The 27615-nt window shown below is 46.9% G+C and overlaps 1 protein-coding gene across 1 annotated transcript; it reads right to left on the bottom strand.

Moving 5' to 3' along the window:
* Nucleotides 1–6640: 6640 nt before the first annotated feature.
* COPZ2 (COPI coat complex subunit zeta 2) lies at nt 6641–26805 on the bottom strand. The gene is given in 10 exon segments (XM_056864629.1): nt 6641–6706; nt 11203–11241; nt 14778–14829; nt 16176–16253; nt 16782–16837; nt 19040–19131; nt 21686–21767; nt 22391–22459; nt 26600–26721; nt 26724–26805. Coding segments are annotated over 10 exon segments (720 nt in total). The 3' UTR covers nt 6641–6658.
* Between the last annotated feature and the right edge of the window lie 810 nt (nt 26806–27615).

Raw genomic sequence — 27615 nt, 5'->3', positions numbered from 1 at the left:
CTGAAATTAATATGGATCAAGGCTGGAGAGAGCACACACAGAGAAACCCCCCCCCCCCATCACAAGCCTTGCACATCTGGGGCTAGGAAGTCTGGCTACCAGCTCTGCCCTAGCACCTGTTCCTGGTTATAAATGATCTCCCAGATGTTAGAAAAGCAAAAAAAAAGGAGTTGCAGAATTCTACATCTGTTATTCCTTCTCCCCCCCTTCCAGTTCCTGTGCCTTTTGATGGCTCTATTTAACTTCCCTCTGATTTTTGAATCAAAAGAGCTTTCAGGCGCCGCCACATCTGCCAGGCCGTCTCTTTGTTCCTAATGTAAAGCAACTGCTGAATTCCCACCTCCTCCATTGCCCTTACCCACCCATGTTGTAAACAACCAACCACAACGGCTGCATGCCAGGTGGGAGGCGGCCCATTAACGAAAAATATTTAAGGAAAAGAAATGCCTCATGTGGCTGGTAGCTGGGGAGCCATTTCAGGATGACTTATAAACCCTTCCAAAACCAGGCCCCATAATGGAGCAGACGCATTCGCTTGGAGTTTGGGCCAGAGGCAGGAAAGAATGCCTCCCAACCCTGTTCTATGGGGCAGATGCACAAGGCAAAAAGCGGATACGGGCAGGTGAAGGTTGCCATCCTTCTGGATGGGCCCTGCTCCTGTGTGTTTAACAAGCATGGAAACATAGAGTTGGAGGGGACCTCAAGGGCCAGCGTGGTGTAGTGGTTAAGAGCGGTGGTTTGGAGCGGTGGACTCTGGAGAACCGGGTTTGATTCCCCCACCCCTCCTCATGAGCGGCAGAGGCTAATCTGGTGAACTGGATTTGTCTCCCCACTCCTACACACAAAGCCAGCTGGGTGACCTTGGGCCAGTCACAGTTCTCTTAGAGCTCTTAGCCCCACCTACCTCACAGGGTGTCTTTTGTGGGGAGAAGAAGGGAAGGCGATTGTAAGTTGGTTTGATTCTGCCTTAAGTGGTAGCGAAAGTCAGGATACAAAAACCAACTCTTCTTCTTCATCATCTAGTTCAACCCCCTGCAGAACGCAGGAAATCCACACCTACCTCCCCCATCAGCCAGTGACTTCTGCTCTATGCCCAAAGGAAGGCAAAAATCCTCCAGGATCCCTGGCCAATTTGGCCTGGAGGAAAATTTCTTCCTGACTCCAAAGTGGTGATTGGCATTACCCTGGGCATGTAAGAAAGGGCCACGAGATCTGAGCACTGACTCATCCCTTCCTGCCCTCCCTCTCATGATCTGCCTAAATTCACACACTGGCATAGAGAAATTAAGCAGGGCTTTTTCCCCTGGCCTGAACTAGTAAAAAAAAAAGCTTCACCTGCTAGGGCTGTCAATTCGGTTCGGCCCGAACTGAAAATCAGCCGAATTTCCCTTGATTCGGCGGTTTTTAGTTCGGGACAAACCGAACTCAAAACTGGCGGGCAACCTGGGGGGCCGAATTCAGCGAGTTCGGGAGTTCACGAATAAATTCGGCCAATTCGGGGCTGTCAGTAAGCAGCATAACCTTCAGTAAGCAGCATTCTCCTCCCCCGGCCAATCGGTGGCCAAGCTGGGTCTTCTTCTGGCCAATCAGTCAGGATTGAGTACTGGAGGAATCAGCTGATGTGCGGCCGGCCAGGGAAAGAGAGAGAGAGAGGGAAATCCTCATGTGTGTGTGAGGGGGTGCTTGTGCACATTCGCTCCTTTCCGTGGCTACAGGGGGCGCATTTTTTGGGGTACTGACCCCAAACTTTCAGGGGATATTCAGACAGGTTTTTTTAAGAGACCACCCAAGTTTTGTAAACATTGGGTCAGGGGGTCCCGAGATATGGGCTCCCCCCCTTTTTCTTTCCATGGCTGCAGAGGGCGCATTTTTGGGTGTGCCGACCCCAAACTTTCAGCGGAGCATCAGACTAGGCTTCTTAAGATACCCCCCAAGTTTTGTAAACATTGGGTCAGGGGCCCCCGAGATATGGGCTCCACCCCTTTTTCCTCTCCCCCCTTTTCCATTTTCGTGGCTGCAGGGGGCGCTTTTTTGGGGGTGCAGCCGCCAAACTTTTGTCATAGCTTTAGAGAATCCCTCTTAAGAGACCACCCAAGTTTTGTAAAGATGGGTTCAGTGGGGGCTGAAATATTGGCTCCCCCCCTTTTCTCTTTCCATGGCTGCAGGGGGCGCATTTTTGGGTGTGCCGACCCCAGACTTTCAGCGGAACTTCAGTCAAGGCTTTTTAAGATACCACCCAAGTTTTGTAAACATTGGGTCAGGGCCCCCGAGATATGGGCTTTCCCCTTTTCCCTATTGGGATGAATGGATCACCCTCGAGACATGCATACGTATGGATCTTATATTGGATACAAATGGAATCATATTGGATTACCCAGCCTCCCAGCCCCTCCTGCTGGAACAGAAGACAGCCACAGTAAGACCCCTTTGGGGGCTTTAATCTATATTTTTTCTTTTCTGTGTGTGTGTGGGGGGGAAAGCAGAGTCTGTGTGTGTGTGTGGGGAGGGAGCAGTTTCTGTGGGTGGGGGGGGGGAAAGCCAAAGGGGGCTTTTGCCGGTTCTGCCTGGGGTGTGTGTTCCCCCTTCAGTCTCTCTCTCCCTGGTTTGAGGGGGGGCTTCATTTTTATTCTTCAGGTTTTTCCTCATTCATAAGATCAGTTAGGTTATTTTGATGCGTGCTCAAAACTGGTTTTCAAATGGTGACTTAAAGAATGCATCTGCCTGGTCCCAAGTCCAATGCAAAAGGAGAAATTCCACCCCCTCCTGCTCATTATGCATAGCTAGCTGCCTCTGTCCCTTTCCATGGTATGCAAACTCCCAGGCATCAGGTGTTGCTATGCACTGTTGCAAAGGTGTTGCATTGCGTGCTTGTGTTGCTTTGCAGTTGTATTGTTTTGCAAAATTCTTCACACCTGCCCCGCCCTTTGCATGTTTGCAAAGGGGTTGCTCTGCCGTTGTGTTGCTTTGCAAAGTTCTTAGCACCTGCCCCGCCCTTGCTCTCATCAGCTGTTTGTCGGGCCGGGAGCTTTGTGCGTGGGCGGCAAGCTCTGCCGAGAGATACACATTAAGGGTGGGGGGGACCCCTTTCAGGGCCCATATCTCAGCCCCCCCTGACCCAATCTTTACAAAACTTGGGGAGTCTTTCAATATACGTCCTTTGAAGCTCTGCTGAAAGTTTGGGACCTCTAAGCCCCAAAATGCCCCCCCCCAGAGCCGCGGAAAGGTGCGGTTGTGTTTTTAATGGCTTTATTCGGCTGAATTTTTTTTCCGAACTTTGAATTCCCGCCGAATTGAACGGATCCGAAGTGGGGGAGTTCGGACTTCGGCACGTACCGAAGCCACAAGGGCCAAATTCGGCCGAATCCGAACTGTACCGAATTTTTTTTTTTTTGACAGCCCTATCACCTGCTAAATTTCTTTGTCAGACTGCTATTAAAGCCCAGAAATTTAAAAAGTGGCAGTCTTGGGGGGGGGGGCAGTTAGTAGCCCAGCGATTCGGTGTGCCCCTGATTTAAGCAGGAGGTAAGCATATGTGGCTTCTTCTGATATTTTTCTCTCCAAGCTGTTGAAAGCCCTCCTGGTGTGTTGCTCAATAAGTAAGGGAAAGGGCAGCTTTGGGGACTGGGGAAAGCAGGTAGGAAAAGGCGTGGCATCTGACTCTCCTCCTTAATCTATGGTTGCCAACCTGCAGGTGTTGGCTGGAGATCTCCCGTTATTACAACTGATCTCCGACCGATAGAGATCAGTTCCCCTGGATAAAATGGCCATTGGACTCTATGGCATTAGACTTTTTGGCTGTTGGACTCTATGGCATTGAAGTCCCTCCCCTCTCCAAACCCTGCCCTCCCCAGCTCCGCCCCTAAAATCTCCAGGTATTTCCCAACCCAGAGCTGGCAACCCTACCTGAATCATAGAGGGAAAGGGACAGAGGGAATCTCTGGTTTGTGCCAGCTGAGATGACTCTTGCACAAGGATGTGAGCGAGCTGTGGTGTTGCTTTGCCCATCCAGCCCAGTTCCTGGGACGTCAAATGACTGCAAGAGTTAAGGAGGGGACATCATGCCTTGAATGCAGAGATTGAAGGGGACGAGGACATAGTGTGTGTGTGGGAGGGGAAGGGACAGAAGCAAGAGGAAGGATGCAAAGAAGGCAAAGCAGGGGCAGCCTGTCAGACTTCGGTACCTCGTTGCATCTCAGTAATAGTAAACTTCACTCCAGACGTTGCAGAGAGTTTAGAGTTTTATTAAGAAAGCAAACGGGTTCAGCATGTCTATACGAACCTAAGGTCAGAATACAGGTTGGGGAAATACTGGTCATCTTTATAGGGAACGTACAAGACATTTGGTTACATCAATGGTAGGACATGAAAGGGTGAGAGGCAGCAGAGTTGTTTTGAATGTGAAAGGATACAAGGTGACAGTAAGGAAGTGTTAGCCAGTGATTGCCCTCTACTAAACCTCCTGGTGAAATTGGCTAGATCTCCGGGCTCCCAGGCATTGTTCCGCGGCGCCAGAGATCTCACATCGGATCTCTATTGAAACGCTAATGCCTGGCGATCAAAGGAATGAGAATGGGGGTGGGAAGGAGACACGGAACCTGCTTCTCCGGGGCTCGACTGGACGCCCTCGCTGACACAGCCCCATCAAGGGATAAGCTGCCAAGAGGTCCTGTAAAATCAACAGGGTCACGTTTCCCCTATATCTTTTACAGCAAAGGTTGTCTTTTAAGGATCTTTTTCCCCATCCCAAACACAGCCTTGAAGCCAGATCCAGAGGGTTGCCAACCGCCAGGAACTGGCTGGAAACCTCTTGATAAGAGATCAGTTCCCCTGGAGAAAATGGCCACTTTGGCAATTGGACTCTGTGGCATGGAAGTCTCTTTTCCCCAAACTCCCCCCTCCTCTGGCCCCGCCCCAAAATCTCCAGGTATTTCCCGACCCAGAGCTGGCAACCCTACCTGTAATCCCAGCTACAGGCCCCAAGAGACACAGGGGCTGTCCTTGAGCGGCTTTTTGCTGGTATTTGCTATTCGAGGCTGGTAGCCCTGACCTTTGGCTAGGATTGGTTTAAGAAAACTAGTTCGTGTAGCCCAAGAATCAAGAGAATAAGTAAGGAAGGCCCCACTTCAAATCTCACTTCGGTCATGAATTCACTGGGTGGCCTCAAACGAACCCCTCTCTCTCTCTCTGTCTCAGTTTGCTATCGGCAGTGTGGACCTTAATATTGGCCCGCTTTACAAGGTCGCTGTAAGGGTTGCTGAGATCACAGAAATGGAGTTCACCAAGTTACCAAACTAATTTTAAAAGGCAGGAGAGAGAGAGGAGGGGGGCACTGAAAAGTCAAAAGGGGTGCAGGATTATACTGGTCTTTAAAACAACATTAGAGGGGCAGGGTTGCGAGGCTTAGACAGCAGCTCATTTTGTTCAAAGGGACTCCTGGTCCCCCCCCCCCGCACTTGGTTCTAAGTCCCATTGTTACAGTTGCTGGTCCACACACCCCTTTTGTCTCTGGGGCTACACTTTTTGGGGAGGGGAATGGATGCAGCACCCCTCAGAGCCTAGCTTTGGCCATCTTGCCTGTTCCTGGGCCCTGAGTTCAGACACCCAGCACATGGAGTTTATCATAAAAGCAAAAGTCTTGCTGCCCTAATATAAAGGAAGCAATAAGGAAAAAGACCAGGATTGTTTGGAGAACATAATGTGGCTTTATCCCAGAAGACGCCAGGCTCCAAAAACTTGGGTTGGCCGTACGCAGTGACAGTAAAACAGACCGGAGCTGAAATGGTTTAATATGTGTTTAAAAACTCCATCTTGGAAATGTTATTTAGATTGGGTTATCATGTTTTGACTAATCTTTCATATTGGTCCCATTGCTACGTTTGCTTTTCTTTTACAAAACACACAGAGCCATCTTTCTTCCAGTCCTCTAAGGGGTCATGAAGAAGCTGAGAGATCTGCCCAAATAGATATAATTGAAGGGCTGTCATATAGAGGATGGTGCCGAGTTGTTTTCTGTTACCCCAGAAGATCGGACCAATTAAATCAGAAGAATTTCCATCTAGACATCAGGAAGAATTTTCTAACAGTTAGAGTGGTTCCTCAGTGGAACAGGCTTCCTCGGGAGGTGGCAAGCGCTCCTTCCCTAGAGGTTTTTAAGCAGAGGCTAGATGGCCATCTGTCAGCAATGCTGATTCTATGAACTTGGGCAGTTCATGAGAGTGGGGCATCTTGGCCATCTTCTGGGTACTGGGTGTGTGTGAGGGAGGTAGCTGTGAGTTTCCTGCATTGTGCAGGGGGTTGGATTAGATGACCCTGGTGATCTCTTCCAAATCTATGATTCTATATCCAGACATGTTTGTGAACCTCAGGAAAAGGTCCCAATACATTCTGGAGAGTTGCCTCTAAGACAACTCTCCGTGAGCAGAGAAAGCCTTGCCCACATTAGCTAAGAACAGATTTTTCTTTTTGTCAGCTTGGAAGGTACCAAACTGAGCCTGTGGCAGGTTGATGTTCTCCTGGATACTAAGGGGCAGCCATTTTGTCTTCCACTGAAAGATCTTCTTCCTCTTCCTTTTTGGCCGCTTGAGAAAGTCTTAAATTAGAACAGTGTGAGAAGCTGTCAATCAAAACTCTCCAAGACGAGTTCTTTTATTCTGGATGTTTATTTTAATAAGGACCATTTAATTTGTTCTTTGGCCGACTGCAGAACCTATGAACAGATGAAGGAAGAAAAAGGAGGGAGATGAAAATGAAAATGATGAATTCCTTCTCTCTCAAGTGTTTTGTTAACAGACTACGGTCATCTGTCCTGACAATTCCCAAACAGCCTTTCTTCCATTAGGGCCAAATGAAATATGGTAAAGTTAACCTGAATTGATGTTTTTTTCATTTATTGGAAGCCCTTCCTCTTATCAAAAATGTGTGGTTGTAGATAATAGTTATTTAGAGATGTGGGAAAGGCACTCTGCACATACTCAGAGGCTCTCTATTTTTTAATTAGTTTTCTCTTAGGTAAGGTAAAGGTCCCCTGTGCAAGCACCCATGGGGTGATGTCACATCCTGACATTTACTAGGCAGACTTTGTTTACGGGGTGGTTTGCCAGTGCCTTCCCCAATCATCTTCCCTTTACCCCCAGCAAGCTGGGTACTCATTTTACCCACCTCGGAAGGGTGGAAGGCTGAGTCAACCTTGAGCCGGCTACCTGAAACCAACGTCCGTCGGGATCGTACTCAGGTCGTGAGCAGAGCTTTTGACTGTAGTACTGCAGCTTAACACTCTGCGCCACGGGGCTCCTCAGTTTTCTCTTACCACCGTAAAAAAGGGTGCTGATGAATACGGACGCAAATTAAATCCCTGAATCAGACCATTATTAAAGAAACTGATATTTTGGAAAGTACTGAAGAGGCTTCATTAAACAAAGGAGCAGGTAGTCTGGCTCTATCCATCTCCAACACTAGATGGCAGTGCGTCTTCTATATCTATCTATCTATCTATCTATCTATCTATCTATCTATCTATCTATCTATCTATCTATCTATCTCTTAAAAAATCCCACATCTTTCACATTTTAATTTTCTTCTATACTTAATTAGTTTTAGCAAGATCTTTCAAGCAGATAATCTTTATAAAAGGAGCTACTTGCTAATGGAAAGTATTGACTTAATGTTTTGCTTGTGTTTCGAATAGGTATCACCAAAAAGAAACCGCTCCTTAATCGCTTAGCTAGCTGGTAGGAGCCTCCTTGCCTTTGGCCTCTTAATTCGTCCACCCAGGCACACTCCCCATCCTCCCACCACCAGCCTGAGATCTCCCTAAAAGGGAAGTGATAGGGAGAGTACTAAGATACCCTAGTGTCTGGGAACCCCTTCTCGTCTGCAAATGCTGCTGGAGACAGATTTGGGAGAGGGGCCGTCAAAATGAAACCACGCAAGCCCCTCTGAGTTCCTTGAAAGAAAGGCAGGATACAAATACAAGTGATAGCTAGAAAGGGCCTGAATTAGGGTTGCCAACAGCCTGGTAAAAAAAAAAAGTCCCTTTCATAGAGGATGATCGGATGTGGTTTATCCCAAGGCATGAAAAGCTTCCCCTGCCTATTTCCATATACTAAGGCTTTTATTAAACGGACAGGACTTTTTTTCCCTTCCAGGTCTGCTGGCAATCCTAGGTCTGATTCCAGGCAAAGTTAAGCACTTTTAAAGGTTCACTGATTTTTGTGGAACATCTAGGTCAGTGGTTCCCAAAATGGGCAGTACCACGCCCTGGGGGGGATTACCTAGGGGGGCACTAAGAAGCAAGGGGGCAGCAGGGGGCGCTAGAGGTGGCCCCCTTCCACTGTGTTATTCACTAATGTACAGTATATCAAGCTATGGCACCATGCTGGCAAATTTGGTGGAAACTATCCGCATTTTTTCCCAGACTTTGAAGAGCTGGTACCGCTGGATCAAGTTCATCAGTTCTGTTGAATGAATTTCAACTAAGAAGTTTTAATTTGATTTTGAATAGATGTGCAATTAATTGTTACTGTCTTGAAATTTTATTGTTATTATCTTCTTTAGTGCGCCATGCAAACCCCTATTTTGAATAATGCTTTTTTATAGGATAGGGTAGGGGGCGGTGGCCCGAAACGTTTGGGAACCACTGATCTAGGTGCTTGGGGGTGCATTCCTAAGCAAGCTTTGACTTTAAATGGACTTAGAAGGGTGTAAGGCTGCACCATGGAGACTTCCCAATAAAATCACTGGACATGAAACTGTCTTAATTTAGGCTGGATCACTCCCTCAGTGAACTGATTATCATCCCTCTGTGGCTGGAAGCGACTTGACGGCACTTAACCCGGACATGCATAAAGACTTTTGGATCACCCAGAGAGAAAAATCTGACCCAGCTTCTTGCCCTGTAGGGGGCAGCCTGCCTCCTCTGTCTTTGGCCTGCCACGGCCCCACCCACATCTGGCCTTCTGACCAGCTGTTTTGCTGGGCCTAGGCAAAGTTCAGATGCAGTTGCTAAGCAACCCGGGGCACCACATCACTGGCAAGGGGAAGCTGCTGACGGCACGTTCCAGAAGCTACAACTGTGCGACTCCTGGGTATCTCTAACACAGCCTTAATTGGCTTGAACGGTCATCTCTCTTCCCGTGGCATTATGGGAGCTGTAGTTCTGTGAGAAGGACCTAGCCTCTCTAATGGGAGGGTTTCCAGGTTTCTTTACAGGGGAAGCCATAACGGTTACACTGGCATAAAAAAAACACTGTAGGTATGTAGTGAGCTAAAAGGGGTGGGGGAGGAAGCAGGAGGTTCATTTTTGCAAAAAAAGAAAAGAAAAAAGAAAATCTGCCCCCAGAAAACGTATCCCCATTTTAAGCAAAATGGGGATGAAAATGTTCAGCAGTATTGAGTGAGGGCAGGAAAGCCATGCCCTTGCTCTAACTAGGCTCTGTGGCATCACTTAGCCAAGTCTGATTGGTTGTATGAAAGCGTGAAGTCATCATAGTACCTGAGGTCAGCCAATGGGGGATTTTTCTCCCTCTCCTCCACCTTTGGCTCTCAAGGTTTCATGAGCAAGAATGTGGGGCGACTAAGATATGCCCTCTCTCTCTTCTTTTGGGAGCCTCAAAGAAAGCAGCCCCATTAATTGATCAGGGCTGGTGGTGGCAACAAGGGGATGGCCATATTGCCCCTGTGAGCCAAACGGGCATTACTACCATTGATAATGGTTAACCCAAATCTGGCTGCAAGTTACATAAAGTCCGTGGCCAAATTGAAGTCAGCAGCAGGCCCAGCATGGCAGTCAGCAGAACTTTGCTCCTACCGCGGTCCTCTGCTTCCCATACCAATTTGGGGGACTTTTTCTGGGGACGGTACTGTGGAGATGAATACATCAGGGTCTTTAAGTGTTCCCGGGTCATTTTTTAATGGCACTATGGGCCAGACTTTTTTGCATGAGCAAAAACTGACCCTCGCACGGAGAATCTGTTTCCACCCACAGATCTGGGCAACCGGGTTACAGTGTTGCAGCCAGCAGCAGCATAAACCCAAGTGATCAGTTTTATGTTCTGGGGTACTTACTCTTAAGGGCAGTGCGTACAGTGTTCGGAAAACCTGGAAGGAATCCACCCTCTCCCCATGCTAAGAATGAACTTAGAGAAGAAGTGAGCTGTGGCTCCAAAAAGCTCACACCCTGCCAGAGATTTTGTTAGTCTTTAAGGTGCTACTGGACTCTTGCTCTTTTCTACTGCTTAGAGAAGACAGCTAGTAAAAGTTGAGGGGTAACGACCTGCAGTGTGCAGGTATCCCTCCCAGGATTCCTAGCATATTTTAAGTCTGGGCTGACATAGAGTATTGGGCTACAGCCTGCTTCCTTCCAGATTGTGGCAAGAGAAAATGGTGTGGCTCTTAATTTCATACTTACATCCACTGGGTGCAGTGTATGTTACTTATATGCATCTACACACAACAATACATACTGTTGTGACATCTGGCGCTAATTACGCAATGTGTCCAAATGCATTCTTTCAAACTGTGATGCTGTCTTCTTTAAAAGAAAAGCCATATCTGGAGGCAGCAATTGACTATGCATTGTTCTTCACACAACACATAGTTAAATTGTGGAACTCCCTCCCCCAAGATGTGGTGATGGCTGCTAACTTGGAAGGCTTTAAGAGGGGAGTGGACATGTTCATGGAGGTGAGGGGTATTCATGGCTAATAGTTAAAATGGATACTAGTCATGATGCATACCTATTCTCTCCAAGATGAGAGGAGCATGCCTAATATATTAGTTGCTGTGGAACACAGGCAGGACAATGCTGCTGCAGTCGTCTTGTTTGTGGGCTTCCTGGAGGCACCTGGTTGGCCGCTGTGTGAACAGACTGCTGGACTTGATGGGCCTTGGTCTGATCCAGCAGGGCCTTTCTTAAGTTCTTATGACCCTTCCTGTGCTGGCCATTTCTCTGCTCGAGCCTACAGAGTAGTTTCCCCCACCATGGGATTTCATATGCATGTTTGCCAGGGAAACTGCATTCTCTTTGTGGGGTGGGGGGAGGATGTCTATATCTGTACAAAAGTGTGATTAACTTTACGCACATTCCTTAAGTCTGCTACTAATGCACATCTGATCAATCCACAAATTCCAGGCCTGGAGCAATACCATCAACCAAGAGAGAAGAGTATGCCTAAGGCTAACTCCAGATCGTTTAAGAAGTCTTACCTGAGTGACACTGTGCTCTGATAAAGGACTGTCATCCACCTGAAATGGAAGGAAAAGAAGAACAATCCCAGGCAGGTCTACTCAGAAGTAAGTCCTGTTTTGTTCAATGGTTCTTAGGCCCAGGAAAATGTTCTTAGGATTTCACATACAGTTGCCAGCTCTGACCAGGAGAAATCCCTCTCCAAATTCCCCCCTTCACAGACTCCCCCAATCCCCAGGAATTTCCTAGGGCAGAGTTGGCAACGCTAATTAAACATCCTGGATGAACTATGCTGTGGATCCAAAGTCACTGTAGCTGCTGGAGATGGGTACAGTTCGTGCGGTGACAGCTCTCCACGTGCCCTCAAGGGTGTGATGCATGGCGACTGGTATTAAATCTCCTCTCCAGTCGGCTGCCACCAGCCAACCCACATGAATAGTGCTGTTAAGCAACAGCAAGAGAATAGTTAGTTTGAGAGCAGCAGTCACACAAACAACCACCCAGGTTTAAAAACGAAAAAACAAAACATGCAACAGTCTCACAGCAGGCTTTTGCATACTGCAAACATGTCTGTGGAGAAAGGTGCTGTATAGCTTAATGAAATGAATTGTTTTAACTGTTTCATCAACCCTTTCCTTTAAAATGGCAACACACACAGCATGCTGGGAAATCCAATCATGCCTCGCTCTGGCACACACTGTCCACATTTCAATACTGACCTGTAGTGTACAGAAGATATACTATACACTTGGCCATTTGTTTCAAATCAAGGTTTATTTATTTATTGGGCTGCCAACCTCCAAGTGGTGGCTGGAGATCTCCCGCTATTACAACTGATCTCCAGGCGACAGAGACCTCTTCATCATGGTCTGAATCATTTACTTTCCCCCTTCCTCTCTCCCTTTTTTGGTGCACTGAACACCCGGCCTCATCTACTCTCACCTGTGACAATCTCACAGACCGCAAGGCCAGAAGCCACGGTGGATACCGGAGTGCTTGGGAAACTGTGTAGTGGTGTATATCACTGGGGATGGGGAATTCGTCAGGAGGGCAATCTCAGACCGCAAGTGGTGGAGGCAAAACTCACAGCAAGACTCCCTCTTGGGTGTATTTGCTGAATATTTCCATGTGCAGCCACCTGATAGGGCAAATAATGCCCTCCAGTGCAGTTTTAGGTTGGAAACTGGTGTGGGGAGGAAGGCTGAGCACCCTGCTCCCCCCCAATTCCGCAGTCCTGATCCAAATTGGGTCCCTGCAGCTCTGCAGAAGTGAAGTTCCCATAGGGAACTTGCAGCTGCTTTCAGACTGCAATTCCCTGCAGTGGCCACAAGTTAAATATAACACCTGGGCCTAACTTTAAAAATGCAGTTTACGTTAAGAGTATCTGTTTTGTATGTGTGCATGTTTTTGAATGCTCCATAGCAGCTCTAGAAATTAGCAGCACGCATCAAACTTGACTTTGTGCTTGGTTTTAGTTTTTGAAACTGGAGAAATTAGAGCTATTTCAGAGACCATGTAATTGTTTACCACAATACACATTCAGGGCACAGCTAGGGCGATCTGTAATCAGATCTCCGGTCTTCAGATATTTCTATACATAGCAGCTGGGCGGGGGAGGGTGTGGCACAGCAGGAGGGGAGAGAAGTGAAGAGGGTTGTTTTTTTTTAAGCTTTTCCCCTGCACTTGTTTTCCAAATGGGTTTGCTATTTGCCCCATGGTGGGAAATGTAAGCCCTTTCTAGACATTTGATTTTGGTGTTTCAACCGCACACAATGGGAGTATGCACCACCCATGATCCTCCTGATATGCTCAGTTGCCATGTTGCGTTAACAGAGCAACACATGTATTTTTGCACATGTATACTGCTTCGGTACTTGCAAACAGGTGCCCCCGTGTTCCATTTGCACATACCAAAGCTGGAAAATGCATGCACTGCCTTATTCACGTGAAATGGTGACCGCATCTACTGGGAGGATTATGGGTGGTATAAGCGCCCATCACGAATGCATTAACCTTTATGGCTCCTGGGATGTCTCCAGCTGGGCCGATGGCCTGACCCCCTCCACATGGGTAAGGGTCTACCCTACCTGGCTGAGCCCCAAGTGGAGCTGGTTGGACAGGCAGAAGACTCTTTTTCCCTCCCTCCCTTGTTTTTTTGGGGGGACGGGATGTTTTCTGGGGCCATTTTTCCTCCCAGTCCAACCCGGACTTCCATTACTCATGGAGGATACGTCTATCAGAGGCTACTAGGCGTGGTGACTAAAGGGAACCTCCACATTCAGAGGCAGTCAACCTCTGAATACCAATGCCAGGAGGCAACATCTGGGGAAGGCCTCGGACTCTATGCTCTGTTGTGGGCCCTCCAAAGTAACTGAAGGTTACTAGATGAACCACTGGTCTAATCTAGGAGTGGTCTTCCTATGTTCTTCTTACACGTGGTTGGAATGCCAAAATCAAACATCTGAAAAGGACAGAACAGGTACAATCTGGGAAAACAGCAATGGGTGGGGTAAGATTTACATCGGGAAAACAGCAAGGGAAGAAAGTGATAACATCCCCCCCAGGGCCATGGAGCCAGTTCCCCCCCATCGGTTGCTGTCAACAGAACTACAAAGTCACAAATAGATCTGAATATGGATCTCTAATAATTCATCCAGTTTGGACCCCACTGTGCGCTGTTAGAGACAAAAACATTCCTGATAAAGAGGGATGCATTGGCACATTATTGGATATTGCACTATAGCAATCATTTGCATCCGGATTATCCAGTCTGAACAAGCTGATCCAGTTGAGAATGATTGCTTTAGCATTGTGATATTGCAATATCCAACGATGTATGGATGCAGCCCAGATGAAGAAAGGGAAGCCTGAAATCCCTCTGCCTAAATTGTTTAATGGGAGGGAAGGTGGTGTAGTATAGCCCGACCTGGAAGCTAAGCAGGGTCGGTGCTTGGAAGAGAGACCACCAAGGAAGGCTTTGCAGAGGAAGGCAATGGCAAACCACCTCTGCATTTCACTTGCCTTGCAAGCTCCTTGCTGGGGTCGCCATAAATCAGCTGTGACTCGATGGCACTTTACACACACACACACACACTTCTGTTGGGATCAAAGCAGCCAGGACTTTATGCTATCTATGCTAACTTAATTTACTTTAATTGTAAACCTCTCCCTCAGCCCACACAGACACATGCTTCTGCCAAAGCCCCTACCAGGGCCCTAAAGTATATAAAAGACAAGCTAAACTAAGGGAGAGGGAACCTTCTCTGATAAATGGGAGTGGAGGATAAAGGGGGACGATTTCCACCCAACCAATGGCATGCCACACCATGTCAGCGCGCACGTGCTTAGAAAGGAGTGTTGCCTTACTCCTTTCTTCCTGCCTGCGAACAGCATCCCGCTATTTGTACAACCTCTCAGGTATAATTTCTTTCTGTTCCGAGTTACCCGTGATGTAATCGAACAGAACGAAGCCGTAAGCCGCAGGCTCTAGGACCATCTGGGATGGAAAGAGTTTTGGGGTGAAAATGAAGTGGGTGGTCCGAGTGGAAGGATTATCCAAGAGAGAGCGGGGAGAGGGGGAAGGGAGACCACTCACCCTAAAATTCACATTCTGCATAACTTGTTGGGGATCACTTTCGAGGATCACGCTAGAATTCAAAAAAGGGAGAAAAAGAGAGATTAAACTTCTTTGGGAGAGGAAATATCAGTTGTTTCCAGCAATGAGCAACCCGGCATATAAGACTAGATGTGACCTTAGATGACTTTGGGGGAATTTTTTTTGTGTTCAATATATGTACACTTGTTATTCAGCAGTCATGAAGAAGCCAGACACACAAGCTATTCTTCTGTAGGGAAACAGCATATCTTATCTTGTGGCTGTGCAATGCACCTCCGTTAAAGATAAACTGTATCTTCAAACATAGTTCATGAACTTTAGACTGACTCCTCAAATGTCACAAGCACCTACTGGCTAGTGCATGTGATGTCATAGGTGTCACAAAGAAGCCAGACACATAAATTTTTCTATAGGGAAACAGCATTTCCCCTTAGCAGTCAAAATGTCGTGAGGCTGTGCAATGCACCTACGTTAAAAATAAACTATATCTTCAAACATAGTTCATGAAGTTTAGACTGACTCCTCAAATGTCATAAGCACCTATTGGCTAGTGTGTGTGACATCCCAGGTGTTGAACAATACCATGTGATCTCTGGGTCGCTTATTTCATTATTGTTTTTAAAGTTTCATTCTTGCTTTACTTCTGAGCACTGCCAAGTCAGACTGTGGAAGCACAAGAGAAATTATAAAATCCTTCAAAAACAGAAAAGAGAGACCAACAAGGAAAAATCTGCAGAGGAAGGCAATGGCAAACCACTTCTGACTCTCATTTGCCTTGAAAACCCCTTGCTGGGGTCGCCATAAGTTGCAATACCCTCTGCAGCAAAACTCTAGAATAGTGTGCTTTTTTCATATTATTTTAATGTATTTATCCAGCTTATTTATAGCCCACCTTTCTTACTGAGACTCATAACCACCTTACACAATTGAGGAATTACGGTTAGTCGTGAGTCTCGGAGGATTTCAAAAAGCAGGGAAGAGACCCAATTTAGATGAAACATGGTTTGTTTTTAAAATATGAATTTTGTTCATTTGAGGTCACATTTTAAGCCGGATCCATTGCTTGAGATTACCGTTTAAAGGGATTTCTTAATGTGATTTGTGTAGCCCTGTGGGCGATCTTTTAAAATGTTTTAGCCTCAGTATATTTGACTACATTATAAATCAGATTTGAGTGAGCTGCAGTAGATACTTTTAAATCCAGATTAAAATCTGTGGTGTTAGACCAGCCAAGCTCATTTCCCCCTGGAAAAAGGCTTTTGGATAATAATGCCATACAGAACTTGAACCATTTATTTCAAGCAGGTTCTTTTTTTTCATAACTTCGTTCTCTGTCCACTCAGCACAACACTCCCTCTTCCTCTATGCGCAGCTCACCCTCCGTCAACGATCTCATCCACCACAAGGAATGCCCCGTCCATGTTCTCCACCAGGGTCCGCTTCTCCACATTTTTTCTAGATGCAAGTTAAACCAAGTTAGAGAGACACCAAAGATTGCCACCAAAATTAAACTGGTTGAAGTATTTCCTTCTTTCCTAAGGAACCCTGGGAATTGTCATTCTGTGAGAAGGAAACTTGGAATCCCTCACAGAGGATGGATGGATGGATGGATGGATGGATGGATGGATGGATGGATGGAGAGAGAGAGAGAGACAGACAGACAGACAGACAATTTATTTGCGGCCCTTAGCCAGATAAAACAAGATAAAACAGGGAACGTGGACTAAAAGAGAATTAACTGCACCGAACCAAAGTTACAGTTCCCAGGATTTTTGAGAGAAGATTTTCCCAGTCTGTCTTGCCCAATTCCTCTCCTTACTTACAGCCCCTGGACCACATGACTCTTGTCCGTGCCGATCTCTTGATTCCAAAGCATGGCCTTTTTGGTGGTCAAAAGGGACCCCCCCCCTCCCTTTTTCACCAGCGGGAAAACGGGTTGGATCTAACCCGTTTTCTGTGATCTCCAGGGTTAGCAATACTTACCGGAGCATGTGATTGAGGGATTCAAAGAGACAGCTGAGAACCGACATCAGCATCAGCTGCAGAAAAAGTAAAAAAAAAAAAAACCAGGGTCAGGGAAGGAAGGCACATTTCCATAGACACATGAAACTGCCTTATACCAAGCCAGTGTTTGGTCCCTCAAGGTCTACTTTGTCTAGGAACCGGTTAAAGGAACCGGTTAAAAGGATTGGCTATAATGGAAATAGAACCATATATGATATTAATTTACTAGAAATATAAAATGTATTAAATGAGTGTTAGGGAGAAATGGAGGACTTACAAAATAATTAATTTTTAATGGGAGTAATTAAATGTTTTCTACTATACTAATCCATTTATTATTAGTGAGATTCACTATTTTTCTTCTTCTTTTTTCTTTCTTTTATATGATAGTACTAACTATTAATAAATATTAGCAACAATATCAGGATTAGAATTTTATGCAAAAGAGATTACTAATTTATCACAAGATGGAGGGAGGTGTAGGGGAAGTCAATATTTCTTTGATTATACACAAATATCTTTAACAATGTTTCCTATTTGTTTTTACTTTTTATTGTTTATGTCAATTGTTAAACTATGTGATTAATAATTTTGGAAAAATAATAAAAAATTTATATATATATATAAAAAAAGGTCTACTTTGTCTAGTCTTACTGTCAGCAGCTCGCCCCAGTCTCAAGCAGAGGTCTTTCACGACACATATTGCCTATTCCAGGGGTCCCCTGTGGGAACCTTTGGAATTCTGACACAGTGTGGTAAGTGCAGCCACAAAATAGCTGCCGCAGGAGGCGAAGCCCGCAGCTTCCCTTCAGCCACACCGTGAAGATCCTTGTGCAGCTGCTGCCAAAGCAATCTCCGGTGGTCAATCAGAGCCCTTGCTGGGCAGAAGCCCCAGCTGGCCCCTCACATTTTCTAAAAACACTTGGCGCACACCAGGAAAGGTGTCAGCGGGCACCATGGCGTCCACAGGCACCGCGTTGGGGACCCCGGCCTACTCCTTTTAACTGGAGATGCCAGGGATTGAACCTGGGACATTCTGCATGCAAAGCAGACGCTTTGTCACTAAGCCACAGCCCCTCCCTCAAACAAATTAAGTGGCGTGACATTTCTGATGGACGCATATTTTGCCCTGACTATGTGCTTCATAAAATACAAACAGAGCACCGCCCTCACCCAATGGGGCTACACTTTAAATCTTGAAGCACAGAAACAAGATATATGTCACAGATTCTGTTGGACATGATCCAAATTCCATAAAGTAACACTCCTCGCTTAAGGGGGGGGGAAATAATAATAATAATAATAGTTGGTTTGTATATGCCGACTTTTCTGCCGCTTAAGGAAGAATCAAAGCGGCTCACAATCACCTTCCCTTCCCCTCCCCAAAACAGACACCCTGTGAGGTAGATGGGGCTGAGAGAGGTCTAAGAGAGCTGTGATTAGCCCAAGGTCACCCAGCTGGCTTCATGTGGAGGAGTGAGGAAACCAACACGGTTCATCAAATTGGCCTCCACCGCTCATGTGGAGGAGTGGGGAATCAAACCCGGTTCTCCAGATCAGAGTCCACTGCTCCAAACCACCGCTCTTAACCACTACACCACGCTGGCTCTCCCTATATCTGTGTCGAAAAATTCTGTGAAAATGCTAATCTGAACTGCGAGGGACACAACTGGAAAGAAGTGTGAGAACAGATGCAGGAGTGGGGTGGGAGAGAATCAAGGCTCCGCTGGCGAACAGGGCTCTCACATGGAAGAAAAAAGAGGGGAATAAAACCCAACCTGAAGACAGAAGCTGTGTACCCAAGGTTGGGTAGAAAGAAAAGAAAATATATATATGTATATAAATACTGAAAATATAATTTATTAGAAGCGCTATGTAAAGGTTAAAAATATTTAAAAACATTAAAATAGCACAATGGCATTTCCTAGAGTTGATATCTGTAACCACATACCAAATGTGTTTCGGCCTATTGGGCCTTCATCAGTGGTCAATTAAAACCCATGTTAAGCCTGCACACATTTACAGAAATAAATACATATATAAACAGTTTAAATCAAACCAGGCATGTGTATAGGTTGTAAAATCTATTACCAATTGCTCAAACATCTGGTCAGATTGGTTCTAGTTATAATACTGGTTAGTATATGTCTCTCATATACAGTGTGTGCAGGTATCAACCTAGTAGAGCAGGGCTCTCACTTCTTGTTTAGAAACCTGTTCTCAGAAGCAAGCCTTACCTCATTTTCATGGGAGCTGCCCACTACATACAAAAAGAGGTCGATGCTGCTTTTATAGACAATAGTTAGGCCTTCCAAGAAAGCAATCTCACCTAAGGGGGGGGGGGAGGAGAGAGAGAGAAAATTATTTGGACAACAGCTAGGGTAAGGTTTTGAAGAATTCTGCACTCCTCCCTCTGCAAGTGAGTTGGCTGCTCTTTAATTTCTTCAATTTCTATGACGCTAACTCTGCCTCCAGGTGGGCCCTGGAAGTGGATGCAGCCAAAATACACACCGAAACCTTTCTGACCAACTGCAAGCAGACTGGAGGGGGCTTGTTCCCCTTCCAAGGGCTACCAAGCTCAGAGAGCACAAGGCTTCTCCAGAGATGGAAGACTCACAGTGCACTCCTAAGGAGAGTTACTCCAGTCTAAGGCCATTGAAACGAATGGGCTTAGATTGGAGTAACTCTCCTTAGGAACGCACTGTCAATCTCGGGCTTGTACAGCTGGACAACCCACTTAAAGGCCAGAGACCGTGGGAGGCTTCTGATTACGGTTACCAATGCCAAGGGTGGGGGGTGGAATCCCCTTTCCCGTTAATAGAGGTTCAATGAGCAGAAATGTGAAGTAGAAGCTTTTCATGGCATGGAGCTACAATGAAGCACCTGACTTGTTGTAGAGCAAAGCTTCTTAAACTGTGGGTCAAGACCCTATAGGGAGTCTCGTAATTCAATGTGGGAGTTACAATTTTTTTTAAAAAAAATTTAAAATACATTTCGTTATTATTTATTATTAGTAAATGTTTGAGTTGTATTCCTATTTTATATACCTATATACCCGGGGTTGCGTAAAAATTTCTTGGGTGAAAAGGGGCCGCGACTGGAAAAAGTTTTAAAAGCCCTGTTGTAGAGTAGGGCTCTGCAATATATATATATATATATATATATATATATATATATATATATATATATATATATATATATATATATATATATATTCGGTAAATTTTGGGTTTTGGTTTATTGGACCTGATTTTTTCCAGGAAACCTGTTTTCCCGAAAAATTCGGGTCCATTTTAGCCTATGGGAATTTTTTTTGAAACTCCTAGCAGGGCATTTTTAGAGGTCAAGTTTCCAAATTTTCAGGGTAGCTGCAAGGGACTCTCCTTGTGTGAACCCTGGAGTTTGTCTCTCTATGGAGAAGGGGGTGACCCCTTTGGCAGCCCATAAAATCGGACCCCCTGACCCAAACTTTACCAAACTCTGGGGTTTGTGCAAGGAGAGTCCCTTGCAGCTACCCTGAAAATTTGGAAACTTGACCTCCAAAAATGCCCCGCCAGAGCTCCTCAAAAAAATTCCCATAGAGAAAAGCCTTGGGAAAGCCGAAAGCTGAATAAGCTGAATACCTAGTCGGCTTATTTGGCGATCGGCTATCCAGTTAGGCTTTATCCTCTATTTCAATATTCAGCCCTAAATAAACCCAGAAAAAGCCAAAATGCCCTTTTTGGGGTTGATTTTAGGGTTAGTAAACCAAATATGTATATCTACTACTGTATATCTACTACTGTAGCCCTGACCTGGATGGCCCAGGCTAGCCTGATCTCGTCAGATCTCCGAAGCTAAGCAGGGTCAGCCCTGGTTAGTATTTGGATGGGAGACCACCAAGGAATACCAGGGTTGCTGTGCAGAGGAAGGCACTGGCAAACCACCTCTGTTAGTCTCTTGCCATGAAAACCCCCCAAAAAAGGAGGTTGCCATAAGTCGGCTGCGACTTGACGGCACTTTACACACAGAGAGTGAACCAATATTCAAGGGACAGCTAGAGGGACCAGTTTAAAGGTTGGCAACCTACTTCCAACTGTGGGCAGTGGGAGGCTTCCTAGCTGTAGACAGCCTGACCAAAACCCTCTTTGCCAAGGTGGCCTCCCTGTGGATGTCCAGCCACTGGGAGTGGCTGATCCCACAGGTGGCCACGCCCCGTTGGATGGGGTGTGTCTAGAAAAATGTTTTCTTTGCTTTCTGTACTTTGGCTAACAGGCAGATTTACTAGGTGTTGCTTTGAAAAGGCAGTGGAGGAGGAGTCTAAATTCTCCCCCACCCAAGAGCCTCCTCAAAGTAGCCTGTTGATTTGGTCTCTTCCCTTTATCACCGATGCCTCAGCTCCTGTTTACGCCTCCTCTCTATCTTTAAAGGTAAAAGTGGTCCCCTGTGCAAGTACCGGGTCATTCTTGACCCATGGGGTGACATCACATCATGACGTTTACCAGGCAGACTATGATTACGGGGTAGTTTGCCACTGCCTTCCCAGTCGTCTACACTTTACCACCAGCAAGCTGGGTACTCGTTTTCCTATCCTCGGAAGGACGGAAGGCTAAGTCAACCTCGGCCTGACCACCTGAACCCAATTTCCGTCAGGATCAAACTCAGGTCATAAGTGGGGCTTTGACTGCAGTACTGCAGCTTACCACTGCACCACGGGCTCTCTCGCTCTCTCTCTGCCCTCCCCTTTATCACTTGTTCTTTGTTTCTTTACAGCTGTTGCTTGAATTGGCAAAGGGAGGAAGAGGAGGGGGAGGGCTAGGCAGCACTGCTCAGAAGGCCATAGATTTCAGCCCAGGAGCTGCTGGTTGCTGGTCTCTCTCCATTCCAAATAGTTGCATACTCACTGTCAGTTTTGTGAGTTTTGTTGAAGACGTTTTTCTCGAAGATCTTCTGTTCTTTCGTAGTTGGAAATGTGTCATCGTAATACTGTGGACAAGCAGGTAAGAACATCTTACAGAACAGAGAACTCAAGAGCGGGGAGATAATTCACAAGTGAGAATCAACTTTACTCAAGGCTGTGTGGCACTGCCATTTAAAACTAGCCAACTCATTTCCCCTTCTTTGGAAAAGAGCATTTTTCTAACCATTTCAGTTGTTATTTGGAAGGAGGTTTATAATTTCTGAGTGGGGAAACATCTGCCATTTGGAGAAAAATTTTGAAAGTATCCTGGAGGTCAGTTGTAATAGCGGGACATCTCCAGCCACCACCTGGAGGTTGGCAATCCTAACTTCCCTAGATGACCTCAGACAGCAGGTTGGCACATATGGAAGGAGGCAGGCCCTCTGGTACCCTGGATTCAAGCCATCCAATCTGGTCACTGTTCCAATGAGAGACTGGCCAGCAGCCCCAGGTAATCTGCCCTGGGTTTTCCAAAGAAACAGTGGGAAACTTATCATTTGTAAATGATACATGCCTCACTTTCAGAAAGCAGCACGGCCCCCAAAGAGAGATTCAGCATTCTCCAATGGTCAAAGGGTATTTCTAAGTCTACCTTGACATCTGATAGATACCAAACTGGGCTTTCAACAAAGTCACTGGTAGTACTGACCTTGGCCAAAAGTCTTTGCCCAAAGCTGTCCAAGATAAAAATCGCCTTGATGGTGTAGAGGGATGGTTCCTGGAAAAAACAAGAGATGTTTTTATTTATGGGTGTCAGGACTAGGCAAGCCAGCAAGTAACGATTCTGTGGCCAGGGAACAGTTGGGGAAAGCCCCTTTTTATTAATGTCAGTTGCTGGAGGCTTAATCAAAGGAACCACGGGTGGCTCTCATTTCCAGCTCTCAGGACAGAGAGAGGATGCTGGTAACGAATATTAACAGAGGGTCGCTAGGTTAGGGGATGATCAGCTAGATACATTTGTGTTGGGTGTTGTTGTGATGGCCCTTTTCAAATTGGGTAACCTTGGGGTTTTGCTGCTTAAATCAAGGGGCTTACAGTGCCATCCTAAACCATGTCACAGCCTTCTAAGCTCATTGAAGTTAAAGGGCATAGGATGGCACACTCAGGCCTTTTATGCATGGGTTGCTCCCGTTGGGGTCACCCCACAACTAGTTCCGGGCTTCATTTTAATTATGCATGTGTTTTCCAACCTTCAGAAGTCACCTTGCTCTCCCTTCGCGTTTTCAGGTTGCGGTTTTACCCCGAGTTTAAAGTCCTCCTCAATCCCAAATCGAAAGCCAGTCCTGTACATACTTGCTACTTCGGGTTTTTCTCCCCGCGCCCATTCTTGCTTCTCCCACATGTCTGTCTCCCTCATCCAACCCCTCCCCTCGAAGCTGGAATACTATGAGGCTTATTGGTCAGTTTCACAGCGAATGTGGGTCAGTTTCAGATGGAACAGTTGGGAGAAGGCTGAAATAATCACAAAAGACCTATGCCGGCTATTTGGTCAGTTTCACAGTGAGTGTAGGTCAGTTTCAGTTCTCAGCAGGATGAAACATAGTTGATTTGCTGTCCTCCCCTTATACACATCCTCTTATAGACATTAAAGCTTTTTTGTTTGTTTGTTTGCAAATGCAATGACTCCTGCACTGAGTTACACAGAAACAAATTGGTGTTGGGGGTGTCCAGACCCTTCTCTGCTTTGGCTGTAAATTGGCCACTCCGTTCAGATCAAATGGAAGAATCCCGCTGCCAGGCTGGCAGGGGCCGGTGATGTATTTTTTTAAAAAATACACCACAGCCAATTATAAAGCAGCGTTTTCAGGGGGGAAGGAATCATGCATGATTCAGAAGCTCTGCATTTTTACTGGGGATGCATAATTGAGCACAAGGTCCTCTTGCAATTTCTTCGGGGGAAAACAGCCCCTGTGCATACTGTTTTGAGGATGCGACTGCAGATACTGTGCAGTTAGAGAGCAGCAGATCCAGCGGAAACAGACCCTGCATAAAAGGCCCCTGTCTCCAAATCCCCGGGGACCTATGCAATGGCCCCTGGCACCGACTCCCATTTCTTGCTCCTCAGTAAAAACCCTGCTTCCCAGCTTCTGCTTGGAGCGTGGTTGTGGGAGGAGAGACCCAGGAGAGGGTTTTCCTCACCTGTGACTAGTCTTGGTGTCTGCTACTTGGCGTTGCTGTTGAGAGGGAGCCAGGGGGATCTGGAAACTTCCTTTACAAAACTGTGATGGAGGGAAGCCAAGGTGTTACCTGATAGTTAAGTCAAAAACCTTGGGGTGGGTGGCAGCAGTGTTTCTTGCCTCTGGGGCCAGGGGCAAGGTAACAGAAGGAAGCTAAGGTGTGCCAGGGCTATGCCCTTGGAGTAAGTTGTTACAAGGCTAAAAATGCTGAAATAACAGCCAGAGGATTGCGAGAGCCAAGGTACAGCCTGTTTACTCCATACCGCGGACCCTGATTTGCACTACTACTACTATGAAGAAGAGGAGGAGGTGGTGGTGGTGGTGGTGGAGGAGGAGGAGGAGAGTTGGTTTTATATGCCGACTTTCTCTACCATTTAAGGAAGAATCAAACCGGCTTACAGTCACCTCCCCTCCCCTCAACAGACACCCTGTGAGGTAGGTAGGTCTGAGAGAGCTCTAAGAGTTGTGACTAGGCCAAGGTCACCCAGCTGGCTTCATGTGTAGGAGTGGGGAAACAAACCTCCATGAGAAAAAAGAAATCCCCACCACAGAGAAAGCTAGAGTATAGAGGACAAAGGTTCATCTAGCCAAGGCTCCTTGCCTGTTTTCTACCAGCTACCTAGGACTTTTTAATATGGAGGAGCATGTGTGGATCATATGGAGCACTTTGGCGGTAGGTTGCCAGGTCCCCCCAGCCACCAGTGGGGGAATGAGGGGGGTAGGGTTGCCAGATCCAGGTTGGGAAACTCCTGGAGATTTAGAGATGGAGCCCGGGAGGTCAGGGACCTCAACTGGGTACAATGCCATAGCGTCCACCCTCCAAAGCAGTCATTTTCTCCAGGGGAACTCATCTCTGTAGTCTGGAGATGATTTGTAATTCCGAGGGGGTCCCCAGGTCCCACCTGGAGGCTGGCATCCCTATTTGGCTGAGAGGCAGGATGCAAATATGCGAAAGAAAAGAATCTATTGAGTCTTCACTGACAAGCCTAAAGAGATCTCACTGTGCTTTGTCTGTGTCTAAAGTTGCCAACATGGAGAAAAAGGCAACGAAGACCACATCGATAACAGAATAGGGATATTTATTGGATAATAGTAGGTAAAAAGAAAGGTTTTTTATTTTTCAGTCCGTACACATTTTATGTTAGCTTTGTCAGGAAATCTAATAACATTATTGTCTCTTGTACCTTTCTGATCCATCTAGAATCTTGAGTGTAGGGGGTTACTTACTGTTATCCAACCAATACTCGTTTCCTTGCACCATTGGCTTTTTGCCCATGTTTGGAGGGTGCCCAACACAGGGGAATCCTTATTTATTTATTTTATGCAACTTATAGGGGTGAGATCTTTATTTATTTGACTTATAGGGGGAATCCTTATTTATTTATTTAATCCAATTTATATCCCGCCCCCCCAGCGGAAGCCAGGCTCGGGGCAGATAACAACAATAAAATCAGCCCACGTCCTTCCCCTTTGACTAGGGTTGCCAACCTCCAGGTTTTTGTGGAGATCTCCTGCTATTACAACTGATCTCCAGCCGATAGCGATCAGTTCCCCTCGAGAAAATGGCCGCTTTGGCAATTGGACTCTATGGCATTGACATCCCTCCCCAAACCCCACCCTCCTCAGGCTCCGCCCCAAAAACCTCCCGCAGGTGGCGAAGAAGAACCTGGCAACCCTCCTCTTCCCGAAGGCCAAAGAGTTGGAGAAAGTTTAGGAAGTGAGCTTGAAAGTGAGCTTGGTGAAAAGAGACCTGGCAAGCCTACCTTTGACAGAGGCTTGATGTGTGGAAATGAGCAGTGGATGTATTTCATGGTGTGAAAGTAAATAACATAATCTGGCGAAAAGGCCTTTAAGTATCCATTAAGGGGCTAGGCCGTTCCCCCCCCCCCCCCAGGCTTGCTGGCAACCCTTTCCGCACCCTTGCCAAGCGTCTTCTTTGCGCCTCCCAAACGCGCAGGCAGCGCCCCCCTTGTCTTCTCTTCCCTAGGGTTGCCAACCGCCAAAAATATATAGAAATCATGTGTGTGTGTAAAGTGCCGTCAAGTCGCAGCCGACTTATGGCAACCCCCTTTTTTGGGGGGGGGGGTTCATGGCAAGAGACTAACAGAGGTGGTTTGCCAGTGCCTTCCTCTGCACAGCAACCTTGGCCTTCCTTGGTGGTCTCCCATCCAAATACTAACCTGGGCTGACCCTGCTTAGCTTCGGAGATCTGACGAGATCAGGCTAGCCTGGGCCATCCAGATCAGGGCATAGAAATTATACTATTGGTTTATGTTTAACTTTTTTTTGCCATAGTAGCTGCCTAGGTTCGCATAACTTTCACATTGCAGCTCAAGTGTATATTTGTTTAACCGCCAGGTACCACCTGGAGATCTCCTGCTATTACAACTGTTCTCCAGCCAACAGAGATCCCATCACCTGGAGCAAAGGGCCACTTTGCCAATTGGACTCTATGGCATTGAAGTCTCTCCCCTTCCCAAACCCAGCCCCCAAAACCTCCCGCCGGTGGCGAAGAGGGACGGGGCGACCCTCCTCTTCTCGAAGGCCAAAGAGTTGGAGAAAGTTTAGGAAGTGAGCTTGAAAGTCCCCCCCCCCCCCAAAAGGGCCATTCGTGGCCTTTGCGCTGCTCGGGCTCCTCTCCCCGCTCCCCGCTGGCAGCGCGTCCCCCCACCCCGTCCTACCAGGCTCAGCCCGGCGGGGCTTTCGGCGGCTCCAGGGGGCGGCGGGCTGGCCCCCGCTCCCCCGGGGGGGTCGTGCGGACGTGGCCGGGCCTCCGCCCGCTGCATGGCGGCCCTCTGCGCCGCCCAGCGGGGCTCTGCTCTGCCCGGGCTGCTCCGCCCCGCTCGGGCTTCGGGTGGGCGGCGGCGGCGGCGGCGGCGCGCTCCATTCCCCACCCCGGGCCGGCGGGCTGGCGCGGGGGCGTGCGCGCACGTGTGAAAGGCAGCGCGGGGGGAGGGCGTTTCCGAGGGTGGCCGGGTGGCTCGGCGGTAGAAGAGCTGGGTTCGAGTCCGGCAGCAAGGGAAATTTTGCCTTGGATTTGCCACCTTTTCGATGCGCGTTTCCCCCATCCACATTCTCAAAGCTCAATAATAAGCCCCCCGTGTTGAGAATTCGGGTGGGGGAAATGTGCATCTAGAGAGTGGCAAAGCCCAGGCAAAACCTCCCGTGCAGAAATGGCCAAAAAGAAGCCCCCGTGCAGAGTGTTGAGAATTCAGATGGGGGAAATGGGCATCTAGAGCAGTGGTTCCCAACCTTTTTTTGACCAGGGACCACAAGGACTTTTTTGTTCGGTGCAGGGACCCCAAGGTTCAAAATAAAAATTCCGAGAATTTGAAAATAAACTTTAATCATAGCTGTTAGTGAAACATTAAGCTTAGAATAATATTTGAATCAACAAGAGATGGATCGACTCAATAAAGGAAGCCACAGCCTTCAATTTGCAAGATCTGAGCAAGGCTGTCAAAGATAGGACATTTTGGAGGACTTTCATTCATAGGGTCGCCATGAGTCGGAAGCGACTTGACGGCACTTAACACACACAATATTTGAATATATATTTTTATAATAGAGAACTTTTAATTGAAAATGTTAATTTATTATGGGTTTATAACTTTGTTTCGCGGACCTTAATTTAGCTCTCGCGGACCCCTGGTTGGGAACCAGTGATGTAGAGAGTGGCAAAGCCAAGGCAAAACCT

The sequence above is a fragment of the Euleptes europaea genome, chromosome 18 (assembly GCF_029931775.1).
Source record: "Euleptes europaea isolate rEulEur1 chromosome 18, rEulEur1.hap1, whole genome shotgun sequence".
Taxonomy (NCBI): Eukaryota; Metazoa; Chordata; class Lepidosauria; order Squamata; family Sphaerodactylidae; genus Euleptes; species Euleptes europaea.
The sequence above is the reverse complement of the archived record's forward strand: the minus strand, read 5'-3'. Positions and strand labels throughout refer to the sequence as shown.